This window comes from Filicampus tigris, chromosome 16 (genome assembly GCF_054856515.1).
Source record: "Filicampus tigris isolate MCC_2025a chromosome 16, RoL_Ftig_1.0, whole genome shotgun sequence".
Classification (NCBI taxonomy): Eukaryota; Metazoa; Chordata; class Actinopteri; order Syngnathiformes; family Syngnathidae; genus Filicampus; species Filicampus tigris.
This window is the reverse complement of record NC_141232.1, coordinates 17937612-17957511: the sequence shown is the minus strand read 5'-3', so window position 1 is coordinate 17957511 and position 19900 is coordinate 17937612. Positions and strand designations below refer to the sequence as shown.

The following is a 19900-nucleotide window of genomic DNA, read 5'->3' as shown; positions in this document are numbered from 1 at the left end:
TAGGGTTTGATTAAACCACCGCCGTTGGTCTGGGGGTGATGCAAGACGGTCTGATATGCTTTAACCCCCTCCCCTCTGTGAATGCTGCATGAGGAAAGCTGGGGAGGCTCCAGTCATGGTGTGTGGTGTTGCTCTGTAGTGCAACAAAGTGCTCAGTAGTGCAGAAGAGAAGGGTAGACCATCTGCCAGGTGTGCTCTCAGTCCGTTTTTTAGGGTTTCATTAAACCTCTCTCCACTGCCATTGACCTGGGGGTGATCAAGGCGGTCCTGATATGCTTTAACCCCCTCCTCTCTGTGAATGCTGCAAAGTCTGAGATGAACTGAGACTCATTATCCATTGTGATAACATCTGGCACACCCCAATGCGTGAAAAGACAGGAAAGGAAGTCTATGACGACTTTGGTCGTGACTGATCTGGCAGGCAGCACCTTGGGCCACTTTGAGTGGAGGTCATACACTGCCAGGGGGAATCGCTGGCGTTGAGGCATGGCATGGAGTTCACCACAAATGTCGACCTGGATATGAGCCCAGGGGCTGCGGGCCATGCAAGCGGCTGCAGAGGAGGAGGTGGGGTTTGGCCAGTTTTGCCACTTGTGAGGCAATCTGAACAGTCCTTGATGAAGGCTTCTACATCACTGTCAATGCCTGCCCACCAGAATAGGCCCCTGCAGCAGTGCTTCACCCTCACAATGCCCAGGTGTTCCTCGTGAACCATGGCTAGGATGCGGGGCCTCAAATGCGGGGCCTGTGTATGGGACCACTGTACAAAGCCCTTTCTCCACGTAGACATCGTTACAACAGGAAAGCTCACCCTTAACCCGATGGAAGGGTGCAAATTCCTCCGACACCATCGCGGGCCAGCCCTCCTGAATGAAGGTGCGGAGTTTGGTCAGTGCAGGGTCATCTGCGGACGCTGCCTAAAGTTCTTGCAGGGAGACTACAGTTAAGGATCAGACCCTGTTCCAAAGTGTCATGGTTGGTGTCAGTTGCAGAGCTAGGGGTGGCACGGGAGAGCAAGTCCGCCACCACATTGTCCCTGCCTGGTGTGAATCCATCCATCCATCCATTATCTCCCGCTTATCCGAAGTCGGGTCGCGGAGGCAGCAGCTTCAGCAGGGAAGCCCAGACTTCCCTCTCCCCAGCAACATCCTCCAGCTCTTCTGGAAGGATCCCAAGGCATTCCCAGGCAAGCCGGGAGACATAGTCTCTCCAGCGTGTTCTGGGTCGTCCTCGGGGTCTCCTGCCGGTGGGACATGCCCGGAACACCTCACCAGGGAGAAGTCCAGGAGGCATCCTAATCAGATGCCCGAGCCACCTCAACTGGCTCCTCTCGATGCGGAGGAGCAGCGGCTCGACTCTGAGTCCCTCCCGGATGGCCGAACTTCTCACCCTATCTCTAAGGGAGAGCCCGGACACCCTGCGAAGGAAACCCATTTCGGCCGCTTGTATCCGAGATCTTGTTCTTTCGGTCATGACCCACAGCTCATGACCATAGGTGAGAGTAGGAACATAGATCGACCGGTAAATTGAGAGCTTCGCCTTTAGGTTAAGCTTCTTCTTCATCACGACAGACCGATACAGGGTCCGCATCACAGCAGACGCTGCACCGATCCGCCTGTCGATCTCCCGTTCCATCTTACCCTCACTTGTGAACAAGACCCCAAGATACTTGAACTCCTCCACTTGGGGCAGAATCTCATCCCCGACCCGGAGAGGGCACGCCACCCTTTTCCGACTGAGGACCATGGTCTCAGATTTGGAGGTGCTGATCTTCATTCCGACCGTTTCACACTCGGCTGCGAACCGCTCCAGCGAGAGTTGGAGATCGCGGCTTGAAGAAGCCAACAGTACCACATCATCTGCAAAAAGCAGAGATGCAATACTGAGGCCACCAAACCGGACCCCCTCGACACCTCGGCTGCGCCTAGAAATTCTGTCCATAAAGGTTATGAACAGAATCGGTGACAAAGGGCAGCCTTGGCGGAGTCCAACCCCCACAGGAAACGAATCCGACTTACTGCCGGCAATTCGGACCAAACTCTGGCATCGGTGGTACAGGGACCGGACAGCCCTTATCAGGGGGCTCGGTACCCCGTACTCCCGAAGCACCCCCCACAGAACTCCCCGAGGGACACGGTCGAACGCCTTCTCCAAGTCCACAAAACACATGTAGACCGGTTGGGCAAACTCCCATGCACCCTCGAGGACCCTGCCGAGGGTGTAGAGCTGGTCCACTGTTCCACGGCCAGGACGAAAACCACATTGCTCCTCCTGAATCCGGGATTCGACCTTCCGACGGACCCTCCTCTCCAGCACCCCTGAATAGACCTTGCCGGGGAGGCTGAGGAGTGTGATCCCTCTGTAATTGGAGCACACCCTCCGGTCCCCCTTCTTAAAAAGGGGGACCACCACCCCGGTCTGCCAATCCAGAGGCACTGTCCCCGATGTCCACGCGATGCTGAAGAGACGTGTCAACCATGACAGCCCCTCAACATCCAGAGCCTTTATGAACTCCGGGCGGATCTCATCCGCCCCCGGGGCTTTGCCACCGAGGAGCTTTTTGACTACCTCGGTGACTTCAACCCCAGAGATAGGAGAGCCCACCTCAGAGTCTCCAGGCTCTGCTTCCTCAGCGAAAGGCGTGTCGGTGGAATTGAGGAGGTCTTCGAAGTACTTTCCCCACCGATCCACAACGTCCCGAGTTGAGGTCAGCAGCACCCCATCTCCACTATAAACAGTGTTAATGGTGCACTGCTTCCCCCTCCTGAGACGCTGGATGGTGGACCAGAATTTCCTCGAAGCCGTCCGGAAGTCATTTTCCATGGCCTCCCCAAACTCCTCCCACACCCGGGTTTTTGCCTCAGCAACCGCCAGGGCTGCATTCCGCTTGGCCAGCCGGTACCCGTCAGCTGCCTCCGGTGTCCCGCAGGCCAAAAAGGCCCGATAGGACTCCTTCTTCAGCTGGACAGCATCCCTTACCGCTGGTGTCCACCAGCGGGTTCGGGGATTGCCGCCACGACAGGCACCGACCACCTTGCGGCCACAGCTCCGATCGGCCGCCTCAACAATGGAGGCACGAAACATGGTCCACTCGGACTCGATGTCCCCCGCCTCCCCCGGGACGTGGGAAAAGTTCTGCCGGAGGTGGGAGTTGAAACTCCTTCTGACAGGCGATTCTGCCAGACGTTCCCAGCAAACCCTCACAATACGTTTGGGTCTGCCAGGTCGGACCGGCATCTGCCCCCACCATCGGAGCCAACTCACCACCAGATGGTGATCAGTTGACAGCTCCGCCCCTCTCTTCACCCGAGTGTCCAAAACATGCGGCCGCAAGTCCGATGATACGACTACAAAGTCGATCATCGAACTGCGGCCTAGGGTATCCTGGTGCCAAGTGCACATATGGACACCCTTATGCTTGAACATGGTGTTCGTTATGGACAATCCGTGATGAGCACAGAAGTCCAGTAACCGAACACCGCTCGGGTTCAGATCGGAGGGGCCGTTCCTCCCAATCACACCTCTCCAGGTCTCACTGTCATTGCCCACGTGAGCATTGAAGTCCCCCAGCAGAACGATGGAGTCCCCAGGTGGAGCGCCCTCCAGCACACCCTCCAAGGACTCCAAAAAGGGTGGGTACTCTGTGCTGCCGTTTGATGCATAAGCACAAACAACAGTCAGGACCCGTCCCCCCACCCTCAGGCGGAGGGAGGCTACCCTCTCGTCCACCGGGGTAAACCCCAATGTACAGGCGCCAAGCCGGGGGGCAATAAGTATGCCCACACCTGCTCGGCGCCTCTCACCCTGGGCAACTCCAGAGTGGAAGAGTGTCCAACCCCTCTCGAGAGGACTGGGACCAGAACCCAAGCTGTGCGTGGAGGTGAGCCTGACTATATCTAATCGGAACCTCTCAGCCTCACACACCAGCTCAGGCTCCTTCCCTGCCAGAGAGGTGACATTCCATGTCCCAAGAGCTAGTTTTTGCTGCCGGGGATCGGACCACCAAGGTCCCCGTCTTCCGCCGCCGCCCAGCTCACACGGCACCCGACCCCTTTGGCCCCTCCCACCAGTGGTGAGCCCATGGGAAGGGGGACCCACGTATCCTTTTCGGGCTGAGCCCGGACGGGCCCCATGGGTGCAGGCCCGGCCACCAGGCGCTCGCCATCGAGCCCCACCTCCAGGCCTGGCTCCAGATGGGGGCCCCGGTGACCCGCGTCCGGGCGAGGGAAAACGTGGTCCGTGAATTTTACTCATCATAAAGGGTAATTTTGAGCCGTGCTTAGTCTGGTCCCTCACCTAGGACCTGTTTGCCATGGGTGACCCTACCAGGGGCATAAAGCCCCAGACAACGTAGCTCCTAGGATCATTGGGGCGCGCAAACCCCTCCACCACGATAAGGTGACGGGTCACGGGGGGCTGGTGTGAATCGAGTGGCGAAATTGTATGCTTGTAGTCTCTCAGTCCACCGATACAGTCGTAGCGGCTTGTGCCCCGACCCAGTTGTTGCCAACAAGGCCGTGAGAGCATAGTGGTCTGTGCGGAGTGTGAAGTGTCATCCATACAGGTACATGTGTTGCTTCTCTTATGCCCGAACACAAGCAAGGGCCTCCTTCTCCCGACCGAGTATTTTTGCTCAACTGGAGTGATGTGAAGGCCACTGGGTGCTCCATCCCATGATGGAGCTGGGAGAGCACAGCCCCATCTGCAGTGTTGGACACATTGCAGGTCACGAATGTGGGTCTTAGCAAGTCAAAATGCGTGAATACTGGTGGGGAGGTGAGCTGTGTTTTGAGTCAGCGGATGGCAGCTGAGCACGCAGGCGTCCAGGAACAAGAGTTGTCCTGCTTCAGGAGGTCACAAAGTGGCGCTGTAGTATCGGAGTAGTTGGGGAGGAAGCACAAATAGAACGCCGTCATCCCCAGGAAGGAGCACACTTGCACAGGGCATGAGGGGTCCAGAAGGCGCAATACGGCATCAACATTTGAGTGCAGCGGACTCAGGCCATCAGCGGTTAGGCGAAATCCCACAAACTCAATAGCCAATGCCGCAAATATGCACTTATACCCTTTGAGAGTGAGGTTATCAAGCATCTTGGAGAGGTGGTCACGTCGCCCCATGAACCACAATGTCAGCCAGGGACACAACCACACCTGGGATGCTTGCAAAGATGATGGCCATGATATTTTGAAAACAGCTGGGGGCAGAGCTGAGGCGGAAGAGCATGCGGGTGTAGCGGAAAACCCCCATGTGGGTCACAAAGGCTGTAAGGTTACAACTGTCAGGGTGCAGGGAAACTGTAGGTAACCTTGGCGTGATGGAGAAACTAAGTGCACAAAACAAGTCAAAGCCCAAGAGGTTGGCGCCATGACGAGACACTTGGAAGGTGAAAGCAGGGAGAGTCCTGGAGCTGTAGCGTACGGGAAAGTACACCATGCCAATCTTAGTGTGACCACACCCGAACAGGTCTTTGGTGTTTGGCCTTAATCGAGAGTGCCGGAAAAAGACGTCTAACTGTGGACAGATTCAGTAGAGACCTGGAGGCTGCAGTGTTGAACAGGAGCGGCAAGCACACGCCATCCAGTCCCACCACTTGAATGGCTTGGCGCAGGAGCCCACGGAGTGAATAGTGGTTGGGCTTGACTGGCCAGGTGAATGGAATGAAGAGTTTGTGGATGTGGGCGCAGAACGGCATACCCTGGAGAAGTGGTTCATCTTCCCACAGCGTTGGCATTTCTATCCGGTGGCCTTGGAAGCAGGTGCACAGGTTAGGCATGAAGTAGAGCCACAGTTAGCGCAAGGTCTACGTGAGACAGCCCCTTGACGTCCAGCCACATTCACCTCGGTGACCATTGGAGGCGGAGTCGTCTGAGAGTTGAGAAGTTGGAGCAACAGTCTGTGCCAGCGTGAGAGAGTGCGAGCGAGCGCGAGGCGATGGGTGGGCATATACATATATATATATATATATATATATATATATACATGTGTGTGTGTACATGTGTGTGTGTGTGTGTATATGTATATGTATATGTGTGTGTATATATATATATATATATATATATATATATATATATATATATATATATATATATATTTCTCATTCTTCTTCGCCTGCTTTTTCTTCTTCTCCTCCTACTTCATTTAAAAAACGAAGAAGAAGCATGGGCGCCGGGGGATCATGCATTAACTTTATCTTTGCACAACAACATCAATAAAGTCATTTGGATAAAATGCAACACGAGATTGTAGTGACGATAAGCTGTTTTAAGGCAACCTAGGACAAAAGTAAGAAACACTTTCACACTTTATTTGGCGATGTCTTAAGTTGTCCGTGCTGCTGGCCAGTCGGTACCTGCGCTCACGAATTATAAACACAGCTCATGTACTGTACTATCCAATTTTTACAAAACTTTATTGGAGCAAACACATCATTACAAATATGGAGGCGAAAGTATCCAGCTTGACTCTGACTAAATCAACGGCACATTTGAATAGTGGACGAGAAGCGAGTGGCTGCACTGAGTCAGCTCACGTACAGTACAATGTGTGGAAAAAGTAAATCCACTTGTGCTCTTGTTGGTCGATCTCGCGCTGGGAACCAGTCACCGCCTTTTATGAATGCCTGCGGGTATGTACAAAGCCTCCGAGTCAACTCATATCTTTGAAACAATGCGTCTTTCTGCAATATAGCTCCCGATATGGCTGTGTTGTTTCATTTTTAATTCATGTATGCTTCTAAAAAATCCGCAATGCACTGGGTGCGCGAAAGTCGAAGCGCGAAGTAGCGAGAGATCACTGTACATATATATACAAAATGTATACATATATTCATATACATTCATTCATATACATATAGACTTCCGGCGCCGCGCGAGTGGCAGCCCGCTACAGTAGCTCCGGCTCATCGGTGAGCCTTTTCGTGTGTTTTTGTTCTTTAATATTACTCTACCTCATACCTTTTTCGTATAATTGATAGTCGTAACTTGCGTAGCAATGGACACCCAAACTGCGGTATTCTTGCTGCTGCTGATGGCTATTTTTTACGCGATCGTGTCCGGCGACTTGGCTCGGAGCCGAGCCCCCATTGTTTACAGCCGGAATCAGCTGTTAGCACTCCGTGCTAACCATGCGCCGGCTCCTGGGGCGAGACCCGATATCCCCCGTGAGCTGAGGAGGAAGAGACGGGGATCTCGTGCGGGGGTTAAACGCCGGGAAAGGAGGAGACGATACCATCCCGTCCTCCCGTCTGTTATCATGGGGAATGTTAGATCGCTCCCCAACAAGATGGACGAGCTAGCGGCGCTTACCCGGCACGAGAGGGACTTCCGGGAGGCTAGCCTGATGCTATTCACGGAGTCGTGGCTAACAACGCTAACACCGAACGCGGTCGTAGAATTGGACGGCTTCCAAATCATACGCGCGGACAGGACGCTGGAGAGTGGAAAGAGGAAAGGAGGAGGGCTGGCTGTGTTTGTGAACGATAGATGGTGTAATCCTGGGCACATCACGATTAAGGAGCAGCTTTGCAGCAGGGATATTGAGCTGCTAGCTGTTGGCATGAGGCCATTCTACATCCCGCGAGAGTTTAGTCATGTGATCGCGGTGACCGTCTACGTCCCACCAGCTGCCAGCAGCGACACAGCCTGTGATGTCTTGACTGCAGCAGTGAGCAGGCTACAAACACAGCACCCAAATGCCCTGGTACTCATCTCTGGTGACTTCAATCATGCCTCCCCTTCCTCCTCTCTGCCTTCATTCACACAGTATGTCACCTGCCACACCAGAGACAATAAAACACTGGACCTTTTCTATGCCAACACCAAGGAGGCATACACATCACTGCCCCTCCCCCCGCTGGGCAAAGCTGATCACAACCTGGTGGCTCTCCAGTCTGTGTACAAACCTCTGGTCCGCAGGCAGCCAGCTGTGACCCGCACGGTTCAGAGATGGTCTGGAGAGGCCGAGGAGGCCTTAAAGGACTGCTTCAGCACAACTGTGTGGGAAGTATTCAGCGATGCTCACGGGGAAGACATTAGTAGTCTAACGGACACTGTTACAGACTATATAAATTTCTGCATGGAGAACACCATACCCACCAGGACAGTAAGGTGTTTCTCCAACAACAAACCCTGGATCACACCAGACATAAAAGCTCTCCTGAAGGAGAAGAGGAGGGCTTTTGCGTCAGGCAACATAGAGGAGCGGAGGACTGTGCAGCGCCAGCTGAGGAGGAGGATCAGAGAGGGGAAAAGGTCCTACAGGAAGAGGATGGAGGAGCAGCTGCTGCAGAATAACGCCAGGGGAGTCTGGAGGGGCCTGAAGACCATCTCAGGCCACGGACAACCCAAGACCCGGACTGGGGGGGACCTGCAGTGGGCAAATGAGCTGAATCTCTTTTTCAATAGGTTCGATCAGATGCCTGCCTCCACTCAGTCTCTCCTGCTGCAGTCTCCACCTACTCCTCCTGCTGGGCGTGTCACCCCCTCTCCTCTTTTCTCCACAGTCTCCAGCTCCCAGCTACACCAGATAGTCACCACTCCTTCCTGTCCAGCCTTGGCCTTCACAACATCTCAGGTGAGGAACCAGCTGAAGAAGATGAAGGCGAGGAAGGCAGCGGGTCCAGATGGCATCAGCCCCCAGCTCCTCAAATCCTGCGCAGACCAGCTGTGTGGAATTGTCCAGCACATGTTCAACCTGAGCCTGAAGCTGGGCAGGGTCCCCCAGCTATGGAAAACATCCTGCCTGGTCCCGGTGCCAAAGACCCCCCACCCGAAGGAGCTCAACAGCTTCAGACCAGTGGCGCTGACGTCTCACCTGATGAAGACCCTGGAGAGACTGGTCCTTGTCCACCTGCGCCCCCTGGTGAGCTCCTCAATGGACCCACTCCAGTTCGCATATCAGCCTGGCATCAGTGTGGATGATGCCATCATCTACCTCCTCCACACTTCACTCTCCCACCTGGAGAAGGCGGGGAGCACTGTGAGGATCATGTTCTTTGATTTCTCCAGTGCTTTCAACACCATCCAGCCCACCCTACTGGGAGACAAGCTGGAGCGGGCGGGGGTGGCCCACCACCTCACCACATGGATCCAGGACTACCTCACAAACCGGCCACAGTATGTGAGGACACAGGACTGTGTGTTTGACGTGCTCCTCTGCAGCACGGGGGCCCCACAGGGAACTGTCTTGGCTCCCTTCCTGTTCACCCTCTACACCTCGGACTTCAACTACAACACCCCTACCTGTCACCTGCAGAAGTTCTCTGACGACTCTGCGATTGTCGGCCTCATCACAGGCGGAGATGATCGGGAGTACAGAGAACTTACTCAGGGTTTTGTGGACTGGTGCCAGCAGAACCGCCTCCTGATCAATGCGGGGAAATCCAAAGAAATGGTGGTGGATTTCGGTAGGCGCCAGCACTCTTCACCTGCACCAGTGAATATCCGGGGAACAGATGTTGAGAGAGTCTCAACTTACAAGTACCTGGGTGTTCATCTGAACAATAAACTGGACTGGTGCGACAACACAGACGCCCTCTATAGGAAGAGTCAGAGCAGACTCTTCCTACTCAGGAGACTGAGGTCTTTTGGGGTTCAGGGGACACTCCTCAGGAACTTTGATGACTCGGTGGTTGCATCGGTCATCTTCCAGGGAGTGGTCACCTGGGCAGGCGGCGTCTCGGCCCGGGACAAGAAGCGGCTGGACAAACTGGTCAAGAGGGCTCTGTCCTGGGCTGCTCCCTGGACTCTGTGGACTCGGTGGGGGACAGGAGGATGTTGGCCAAGCTGTCATCAATGCTGGGCAACCCGGACCACCCCCTCCAGGGCACCCTAACAGCACTCCACAGCACCTTCAGTGACAGACTGTTACACCCTCGCTGTGCAAAGGAGAGATTCCGCCGTTCCTTCTTGCCTGCTGCTGTCAGACTCTTTAACAAGAACATTGTGTAGTCTCTACGAACTGGCGGTCATTAGTGCAATTGTGCAGTCCTGCACCTGAGCTCATATCGTGCAATACCCAATATTCCCCACTACTGTAATACCGTGCAATACTCAACATTCCCCACTACTGTTAGTCTAGTTTTATTTTTATCCAATGCTGTTCCTTACATTTCACTACAGCACTGCAGCACTGTCACTTAGAGTATTTTTTCCTCTGTACTATGTACAGGCCGAAATGAGTGTTCCTCATATTTTTTATGTAGATGTAGGTTGGTGTGTATACACATGTGTATATACACATGTTACTGCGGATATCTACATAGGTTTGATTATAAATGTTTGCCGTCAATGTTATACATTAATGGCCACATTATGCCGCCGCCCCTGTGTGACCTATATCTTTGCTACTGTAACAATGAAAATTTCCCCACTGTGGGATCAATAAAGGCATTCTTATCTTCTTATCTTATCTTATGTGTATATATATATATATATATATATACAAAATGTATACATATATGTGTATATATATATATATATATGTATATATGTATATATATATGTATATATGTATATATGTATGTATATATATATATGTATATATGTGTATATATATATGTATATATGTGTATATATATATGTATATATATATATATGTATATATGTGTATATATATATGTATATATGTATATATATATAGAGTGATCCCTCGCTACTTCGCACTTCAACCTTCGTGCCCTCAGTGCATCGCAGGTTTTTCAGAGGCATTCATAAAAAATTTAAAATTGATAAAAATTATTCATCAAACATTCACCATTGAGAAAATATGGTGCCCGTGCGCAAGCAGAAAGCAGTGAGAGCCCGCACAAGTCAATAACTACCTCTTTGATTCACTGGTTATATTATCCCTTCCCACCTCTGCAATCTCGCATGCTGATTGGCCGAGACGTTCACCCTGCTTGTTAAGTGTTGCTTCGTCACAGCGCGCACCTTGCACCATGAAAATGGCTCCTAAACGTTCTAAATCCTCTAGCGAACCTAAGAAAAAGAGAAAAATGATGACAGTGGAAGAGAAGGTAAAATTATTGGACATGCTTAAAGCAGGCCATAGTTGTGCGTCTGTCGCGTGCCAGTACGGGCTGAATGAATTAATGGTCCATTACATAAAAAAAGATGAGGTGAAAATCAGCAAGATTGCCTCAATAACATTTTCCAGGGACGCTAAGCGTGTTGCGACACCCCGTAATGCTAACATAGTGAAAATGGAGAATGCTTTATCAGTGTGGATTTCTGACTGTCGGGAAAAAAAGGTTAGTCTCGACACCAATATGATTCGGACCAAACTAAAGCCCTGTGACAACCTCGCTCCCGAAGGAGAGTCGTGCGAAGGTAGCGACAACGACGAGGATGAACCTCAGACTAGCACCAGTGCCTCAAGTGAGCCTACCTCACGGGAAAAGCACGGTTTTGTTGCCAGCAAAGGCTGGTTTGAGAAGTTCAAGAGAAGGTTTGGACTTCGCAACGTTTCCTTGTACGGGGAGGCGTCCTCGGCAGACCAAGAGGCAGCTCTCTGTTATGTTGAGGACAAGTTCCCAAAATTAATTGAAGAGGGTGGCTATGTCCCGGAGCAGGTTTTCAACATGGACGAGACTGGCCTCTTCTGGAAGAGGATGCCCTCCTTGACATTCCTCTACAAGGATGAGGTGAAGAGGTGAGGTTTTAAGGCACACAAAGATCGCCTGACTCTGCTCATGTGTGGGAATGCTGCGGGCTTCATGCTCAAGCCCGCATTAATTTATAAGTCCATGAACCCTCGGGCTTTGAAAAATAAAAACAAAGCCTTGCTGCCAGTCTACTGGATGTACAATACAAAGGCATGGATCACGAAAGCCCTCACACCAGAATGGTTCATGCACTGCTTCATCGCACAGGTGAAGGTGTACCTCGCTGGTAAGGAGCTGGGTTTTAATGTCCTCCTCTTGATGGACTGTGCAGGAGGACATGCAACCGGCGACGGGGGCAGGGTGGAGTTCCTGCCCCCCAACACCACTTCCCTCATACAGCCCATGGATCAGGGGGTCATGCGGGCCTTCAAGGCACTCTACACGAAGTCCACAATGGAGAGCCTCGTTTCCTCCAGGCAATGAGAAGTTCAGCCTCAAGACTTATTGGCGGGGTTACACCATTGCAACGTGCCCGGCCAACATTCAGAATGCCCTAAATGAAATGAAGGAACAAACAATAAATGCAAGTTGAGAGAAATTGTGGCGGGACGTCATCCAATACCCCAGAGGATTTCCGCCCGAGGAAGTTCACAACTGGGCGGTCAATAAGGCTGTGAGGCTGGCTCAGTCGATAGACACCGAAGGGTTCTCTGACATGACAGCAGAGGACATTTACACACTGATCGAATGCCACTCGGAGCCCCTAACCGACGAGGACCTTATGGAGATGACAAGATCGGCGAGTGAGGAGGAGGAAGAAGAGGAGGTAACTGATGATGGCGAAGCTGAACAATGGGGCCTCACTTTGGACAACCTGCAGGAGCTCTGCAACATGGCACGGGCTCTGCAGCAAAGCGCCCAAGAGATCGATGACAATATGATCAGGGCCATCGAATTCAGGAACCATATTGACAGAGTAATGGGGTTGTACAAGAACATTCTTTCTCAGAAAAAAACAGCAGTCACAACTCCCCATCACAATGTTCCTTGTGCGCCGAAAACCTCCTGCAGAAGCTGCTCCAGCTGCTTCTACGCAGTGAGTGACTTACGAACTGTATAGGTCCAAAAATAAGAGTTCTAAAAAACTACTGTACATATTTATAGTATGTACACACCTTTGTTACTATGTTTATTACAAGAACAAGAATTCTAAAAAAATGAAAACATACATACACAGTATTTACAGTGTATTTTCAGTACTGCACACACTAATCTTTGTTATAATAATAAAATAATTCTGAAAACATTTTTGCACACTTTATTTACATCTTATACTTACATGCATGTATCATATGAGAGTGAGCGAATGACTGTACAGTAAAAGTACTGTATTTAGACTTTACAGTATATTCTGTGTGTTATTTATATTATTAATTTTTTATTTACATGTTTCTATTCATTCTACTATTCTTTAATGTTGTAATGATAACATATGCATTTTTATGGGTATAGGGTTTTACATATACACTTATTGATATTATATATTCAATATATCCCTGTACAAAAAATATATGTTGAATATAGGGTCTGACGCTACTTCGTGGTTTTCCGCTTATCCGGTGGTTCTCTCCCCCCATTAACCGCGATAAACGAGGGATCACTGTATATGTATGTGTGTATATATATATATATATATATATATATATATATATATATATATATATATATATATATATAAATGAATATATATATATAAATGAATATATATTAGGGATGGGATGAGACAAAAATCCCAAAGAGACGAGATGTCTCACGAGATTGAGTCCGCGAGAATGAGACTAGACGAGATTTTTGCTAAATTTCGAATATGAAAAAATACCAAATGGAATTTTTTCAGTTTTCAAAATGTTTTTTATCGAACAGACTGCAAGAAAATTAATCATCTAGCTCTAAAGTGCAAATGCAAACAGGAGTCACTTTCGTTACATGCTCTCAAATATTGCTGCAATAACAGCTAAAGCTGAGTTCTTTCCTCTTACTGAATACTTTGACAAAATCCAACTGTGCTCGTGGGGCAGTAACTCACTTGTATAGTGTTTTATGTTTATTTATTGACTTTATTTATTTATATTTTATTATAAATTATTATTTATATCACCCTTGACTTGGGTACCCTTCCAGCCTCGAGCCCCTGGCCATATTCATAAACATTGTCGACCTCCGCACTGCTCCGCCCCCCGACCCCCCAAAAATAAAAAAAACAAGAAAAAGCGTCCGTGATTGACGTCGCTGCGGGAGCAACGCTAACGGCAGAGGCTTTTTAAGGATCATTAGCTGGCTAATTGTGTGAAGGCGAAGGCCTTCACACATATGTTATTCCTACAGTTTATTATTGTGTGAAGGCGAAGGCCTTCACACATATGTTATTCCTATAGTTTATCATTATGATTATTCCACTTTTTAACACTTTTGTTGGTGTATGACTCCTTCCACAAGTTTCAAAACATTCCGGACTAAGCGAGCACTTCACACGCACGTGGGCCGATAGTAGGCCGGACTAAAATACACCTCCGGCCATGCTTAGTTAAGCCATTTTTTTAAATTTGTCGCCCAGAAACAACCCCTGCCCACGAAATGGGAGGGTCTGACCGGTCTGGCCCAAGGACGGACTGCCCTGCCCTATTAGCCCTGCTAATACGTTTTGGTATGGCATGTTCAGTTCGGTCTTCTTGCGTTCCGTTCGGTCCACTTATTAGCGCTACCTTACCCACAGAAGCTGACTGTTGCATGCGGGAGACGAGAATGGCTGCACAAAAGAGATAGCCAGAAAAGAGCCAGAGCTCGAAGGTTCCCGCGTACACTGCGGTCTCCTGTTTGGGAACATTCTGGCTTTCATGTTAAACTCGCCGATGGGGAAAGGTATGTGGAGGAGTCCCAAAGTTGTGTGCCGACGTTGCTATATAAGATTGGCGGCTCTGTTGCAGATACTGTAGCACGTCTAACATGCATCATCCGACTGTGAATGTTTCTTAGACAAGGGAGCAAAAACGTTCAATTTAAACAGCGAGATTTATCATATTCTAGCGTCTTCCAGGAACACGCCCGTCAGACGTAGTTTAATAATCACTTTTTTTAATAATTCAAGTACAACTGCTCGCACTCTTTTTTATCTCTCTCCCTCTCTCTCTCTCTCTCTCTCTCTCTCTCTCTCTCTCTCTCTCTCTCTCTCTCTCTCTCTCTCTCTCTCTCTCTCTCTCTCTCTCTCTCTCTCTCTCTCTCTCTCTCTCTCTCTCTCTCTCTCTCTCTCTCTATATATATATATATATATATATATATATATATATATATATATATATATATATATATATGTACATATATTTTCTAGTTTTACTAGTTATAACAAAAGATAGATTGTTTCCATTCAGAGAAAAAGCCATTTATTTGCATGTGACAAGAGCAAAAATCAAACACCGTTGATAAAAAGGGTGCCAATATACATGGCAAAGACGGTCAGTTGCAGAGGTCTGTGCTGCAGCAACTGGCGAACACGCCAGGTGTTTTGATGAAGCCCTGACACACAGCCATGTTCATGCACTGGCGGGTAGATTGGCCTGCAATGAGTTCAAGAAAAATAGTTTCAGATTACTACGAAATTTCATTTTGTTCTCTTGGTATTTTTGCACTATGAGAGCCTCTCAGCATTTACACACAATTTCTGACCACACTAAAATTTCCATTGGCATCTACAAAATTGAATTTACTCAGAGGTCCTTGAAAGATAACTGCAGCACAGCCATCCGCGGATCTGAAACAAGTCTGGATGCTCGTCGGATTACAGAGCTCGCCACCCTTTGAAAAACAGTAGTTGCACCTCAGTGCCTTGACTAAAAGAATCAAACAAAAAAAAAGAAATGTGACAACATCAAAATGTGTTCAGACACTTTACATGAAAACATCTAAGTTTTCATTCATTCATTCTCTGAACCGCTTATCCTCCTCGGGTCACGGGCGAACTGGATCCTATCCTAGCTGTATTAGGACGAGAGGCAGTGTACACCCTGAACTGGTTGCCAGTCAATCGAAAAGCACATACATCTGAGTTTTTCATCTCAAATTATTTGTAATACATACAACGTTTTGAGAATGCTGATGACTTGATTTTTGCTGAATGGCAAAGCGTCTAATCGTCACTTTAGTACATTGGAACACTCATACCTTGAGATAAAGCCAGCAAAAGGAAAACGGCACACACTGCAGCTTTCATTGTTACACCTGACACTGTAAATGTAAAACAGGAAGGTATTTGAAAATGGCACATGCTTGTACATAACGACATTGTATCTCATCATGCAATCGCCAATTGTTCCTGACAGGGGTGCTGACTGTTAAAGATATAGGGCCTGATGACAAAATACATTACATACAGTAGGTAGCAAAAATAACAATGGGCTGTACTTGAGTAGAATTACAGATACTTTTTAAAAAAAAAGATTCTGTAAAAGTACAGATTCAACTCCTGAACTATATTAATTAGAAGACCATATTTAGACTGGTAGGACCATGTAAAACCTATTGGAAAGTAAATTTGGGACTTGAGTTCCCCTTTGAATGCAGCAAAATGACTAATGTTCTTTGCCACTGGTTTTCTTTGTGCCATCACGTGTCCTATTATTCTTTGTGGTTGGCCCTTCTTCCTCTTTCTGATGCCTGCAGTCTTTTTTTTGTAACATTTCTATTTTGCTTTGTCAACCACAATCTTACCAGTATTTTCATTTACTGAACAATGAAGCAGAAGTAAAGACTTGTTGTTTAACTTTAGGATCCAGTTTTGACTATAAAAGTGCAATGCATGCACTGTTAAGAAGAAGGAGGCTCAGCCACAGCCTCAGGTATGAGCCTGATGGTGAAAAAAAAAAAAGAAAAAAGATGAGCCATGTTTTGACACAGTCAATTTGTAAGACTACCCTGTTATGCAAATTAAAGGCATGCATTTCTTACCGTCACGGGTACAAGTCCCCCGCAAGGTTAAGGAAAGCAGCCCAGCTTGACTTTTGTCAGATTCCTGAACTTCAGTGACTGAAAGAAACAGACGGAAAATTCAATCAACTTGTGTGAATTTTTATTACTATTATTTTATATTTGAATGCATCCTTGAAAGATAAAACATGCAGTGAGTTGTTTTTGTGAATTGATAATTGGCCTTGCGCCCTGGTGACCCAAATCTTCCAACTCGAACACTACTAGTTGGAAGTTTAGATTATATTTACAAAATACCAACTAAGTCTCATTCAGAATGTTGAATGAAAAGACCCCCTCTTCCTTTAAATAAATAGATAAACCATCTCATAAACTTCTAATGCCTAGCCTCTGCATTTTTTCTAAACCCTATTAGGCAATAGGCTCTTTTATATTCAACTGCATTAGGTATGCAACTTGCATCAAATCTGCTGTTTTTCGTCAGTGCTATGTTAAATCATATATCCTCTATCTACCGGTACATTTAAATTCGCTTTTAAGATGCCTGCCTATACAATTGTGGTTTTAGGGGTTATCTCTGAAGCCTGTGCATGCAAGTTAATACAAGCGCAGATGTGACTTAACTGTGAGAGATGTGCCAGTTAACAGATCCAAAACACAAGTTTGAAAAACAAAATTCATTGATGTGGGCTTCATAGATTAGCTAAAAGAACAGCATACAGAAAAAATGAAGACTTGCACAATTCAAGAAAATAGATGAAGTGTAAATGTTATGTTATAAATTACCTTGGTGAGATACAGTGTGGAATGTTGCTTCCAGTTGCTTCTGCTGTAAATGCTTCTTGTTCTTCTTCTTCTTACTTCTTTTTAAACAGCTATCCAGTCACCACCAGTTCAGTTGCTCAATACCAGGAAACTTGCAGTATCACTGGGACTCCAGCAATGCAGAAAAATTGGAAATTATACTCATGTGATATGACCTCCCCCTCCTTTCTTCATGTCAGATCTTTTTCCCCCTAATATGCAATGTCCTGTGCTGTAACCCCTGATACAAGATCCCCCCCCAAAATAACATATAATAATAATAATAATAGGGTGGCACAATGGTCGACTAGTTAGCACATCCATTTAACATTGCAGAGGTTGTGGATTTGAATCTGGTCCCGGTCTTCCTGTATGGAGTTTGCATGTTCCCCTGTGCCTGCGTGGGTTTTCTCTGGATACTCCGGTTTCCTCCCACCCTCCAAAAACATCCTTGCTAGGTTAACTGAACTCTAAATTGTCCCTAGGTATGATTGTGAGTGCGAATGTTTGTTTGTTAATGTGTGCCCTGCGATTGGCTGGCAACCAGTCCAGGGTGTACCCCGCCTAAATCCCGAAGACAGCTGGGATAAGCTCCAGCACGCCCGCGACCCTCATGAGGAAAAGCGATTTGGATAATGGATGGATTAATAATAATAATAATAATAACAACAATTAACTCATTCAATCCAAGCCTTTTTCATTGGAGCAACCCTTTCTGTACCAGCCGTTTTACTGGATTTTGGCTGATTTTGCAAGGACCATAGAATATTATGCTCAACGGCTATATAAACATGGAACCTACCAATAGACAGATTAGACTTGTGTTTCTTCAGAAAAAAATGTATTTCTATATGTTTCCATCCTTTCACAATTAGCATGAGAATAAAGCTAAGTTTAATCAAAATTCAAATTTCTGGGGAAAAAGAGAGAATAAAGCAGGGGTCTCAAACTTAAAATATGTGGTGTCACTGCAGATATGGAAAGTATGGGTGTGTCTGTACCGCATCAAGTATTCCACAAAAAGCGGTTGAGGTACAGCAGTCGACATTCTGTATAAACCCAAAGAATTCTAAAAAAAAATAAAATAAAATAAAATAAAAAATAAAATAAAAAAACACTAAACACTCAAATCTGGTGGGAAATGGGGGAAATAAAATCTTGGGAAAATTTTTTTGTGTGTGTGAAAACATTTGAGGTTTTATTTTTAGGCCATATCGCCCAGCCCTACCTGTTATGGCATACTTTAAAGCGTGTCTTGTTGAGTAATGACATCTGATTTCTTGAGCACCGCAACTTTTACTGTGCAACAAGACATGTTGGGGTGCCCCCTATGCTCAACAAAAAAACACTCTGTCTTCTGTGTTATATATTGGCTGTTCTCATCACCAACCTATCCTGTCTCTTCATGGCAGGTTTTGAAAAAGACATGACTGGGACTCGGCACCAGGATATATTTTCCTTTCACTTGGTGTCACTTCAGAATTATGTTATGCCGAAAGCTATTATGAGCCTGAGCTATGGTAGTGTAACACTCGATTTCCTGGCGATAGTGAGTGTGATTCAATGGAAGGTCGTGGGAGAAAGACCAGCACACGGAGAGGGAGATGGAATAGCTCCACGACAGACTTTATTCGGCCGACCATAGTAGCCCATAAGTGATTAAAAAAAAGAAACAAAAAATATACAGGGCAACAATATGGCAAAAACATGGGAGCCACACTAACATTAACCTTTTATGTCAAGTAGGGGGCCGCAAAATATCCTGCAAATAAAATCTTAAATATAATCCTCCAAATGGCCCACGGGCCGCAACCTGATCTTGGCCAGCACCCTCTCATACATTGGCCACCGTATTCGGAATAAAGTTCAATGACAAAACTGCAATTTACCGAAACACAAGTGCATTTTCACACTCAATCACTGAGGTAACAAATTGACCTGTGACTTCAAGTTCGGGTGTACCCTGGCATTACAACAGAGCTACGGGACCAAAACTTCATGTTGCCATGGACGACCTACTTCAGGATTCCCTCGTCAACTATCGCAGTGACGCCTTTAAATCTTGTCATGATGACTTTAATCTCATCATGATGATTTCAAATCTCGTCTTTTTTTTTTTTTTTTCTCGCTGGGTGGCACTAATACGCCGTCGTACCGGCCAGACTATGTTGCCTTGCACTTTTGTAAGTAACTCAACAAGTTGTACACCCTAACAACTTGTATATGGAGGGGGCTCTATTCTAAGTAACACCATTGTTTTACGGAAAAATAAAATAAAGCATGCATATTTGTGTACAAGTGTAGTTCAGCTGTTTCGTATTCAGATTTGTAACCCCATGTTCCAGATGTGGACAGAGACCAGTTTCGCTCTCTGTGGGTGGTTGCTGCCTCCTCCGTAAATACATAATTGATTTTCGATGGGCGTTTGATCGACAACTTAGATGAATAGAGATGTACGTTTGCTCCATCATAGTGAAGTCGGGGCCTGTTATGCCACAGTACAGGAAGTATGTTGTT

At 47.4% G+C, this 19900-nt stretch overlaps 2 protein-coding genes and 1 long non-coding RNA gene across 8 annotated transcripts in view; 2 read left to right on the top strand and 1 right to left on the bottom strand.

Moving 5' to 3' along the window:
• Positions 1-19900, top strand: part of LOC147135051 (MAGUK p55 subfamily member 2-like) — a 161663-nt gene that overhangs the window by 124167 nt on the left and 17596 nt on the right. The gene's annotated exons all lie outside the window — the stretch shown is intronic.
• On the top strand, positions 7252-11653 carry LOC147135055 (uncharacterized). The gene is made up of 3 exons (XM_086056134.1): positions 7252-7662; positions 7762-8526; positions 11249-11653. The coding sequence occupies exons 1-3, from the start codon at positions 7252-7254 to the stop codon at positions 11651-11653; spliced, it is 1581 nt and encodes a 526-aa protein (XP_085912260.1).
• Positions 15065-17525, bottom strand: LOC147135054 (uncharacterized). Of its 2 annotated transcripts, XR_015090149.1 has the most exons (4): positions 17366-17525; positions 16601-16678; positions 16364-16499; positions 15065-15880 (listed from the first exon to the last, which is right to left on the bottom strand). It is a non-coding gene; the product is annotated as an uncharacterized LOC147135054 (long non-coding RNA). The 2 variants fall into 2 exon arrangements; XR_015090150.1 differs by lacking the exon at positions 16364-16499.

Bases quoted from the DNA above. Each gene is read 5' to 3' on its own strand.
- LOC147135055 (XM_086056134.1), top strand. From the start codon at position 7,252: ATGGGGAATGTTAGATCGCTCCCCAACAAGATGGACGAGCTAGCGGCG. The intron at 7,663-7,761 runs GTGAGCAGGCTA...TCATTCACACAG, and splicing joins GTGATGTCTTGACTGCAGCA to TATGTCACCTGCCACACCAG. The intron at 8,527-11,248 runs GTCACCACTCCT...CGGGAAAAAAAG, and splicing joins GCTCCCAGCTACACCAGATA to GTTAGTCTCGACACCAATAT.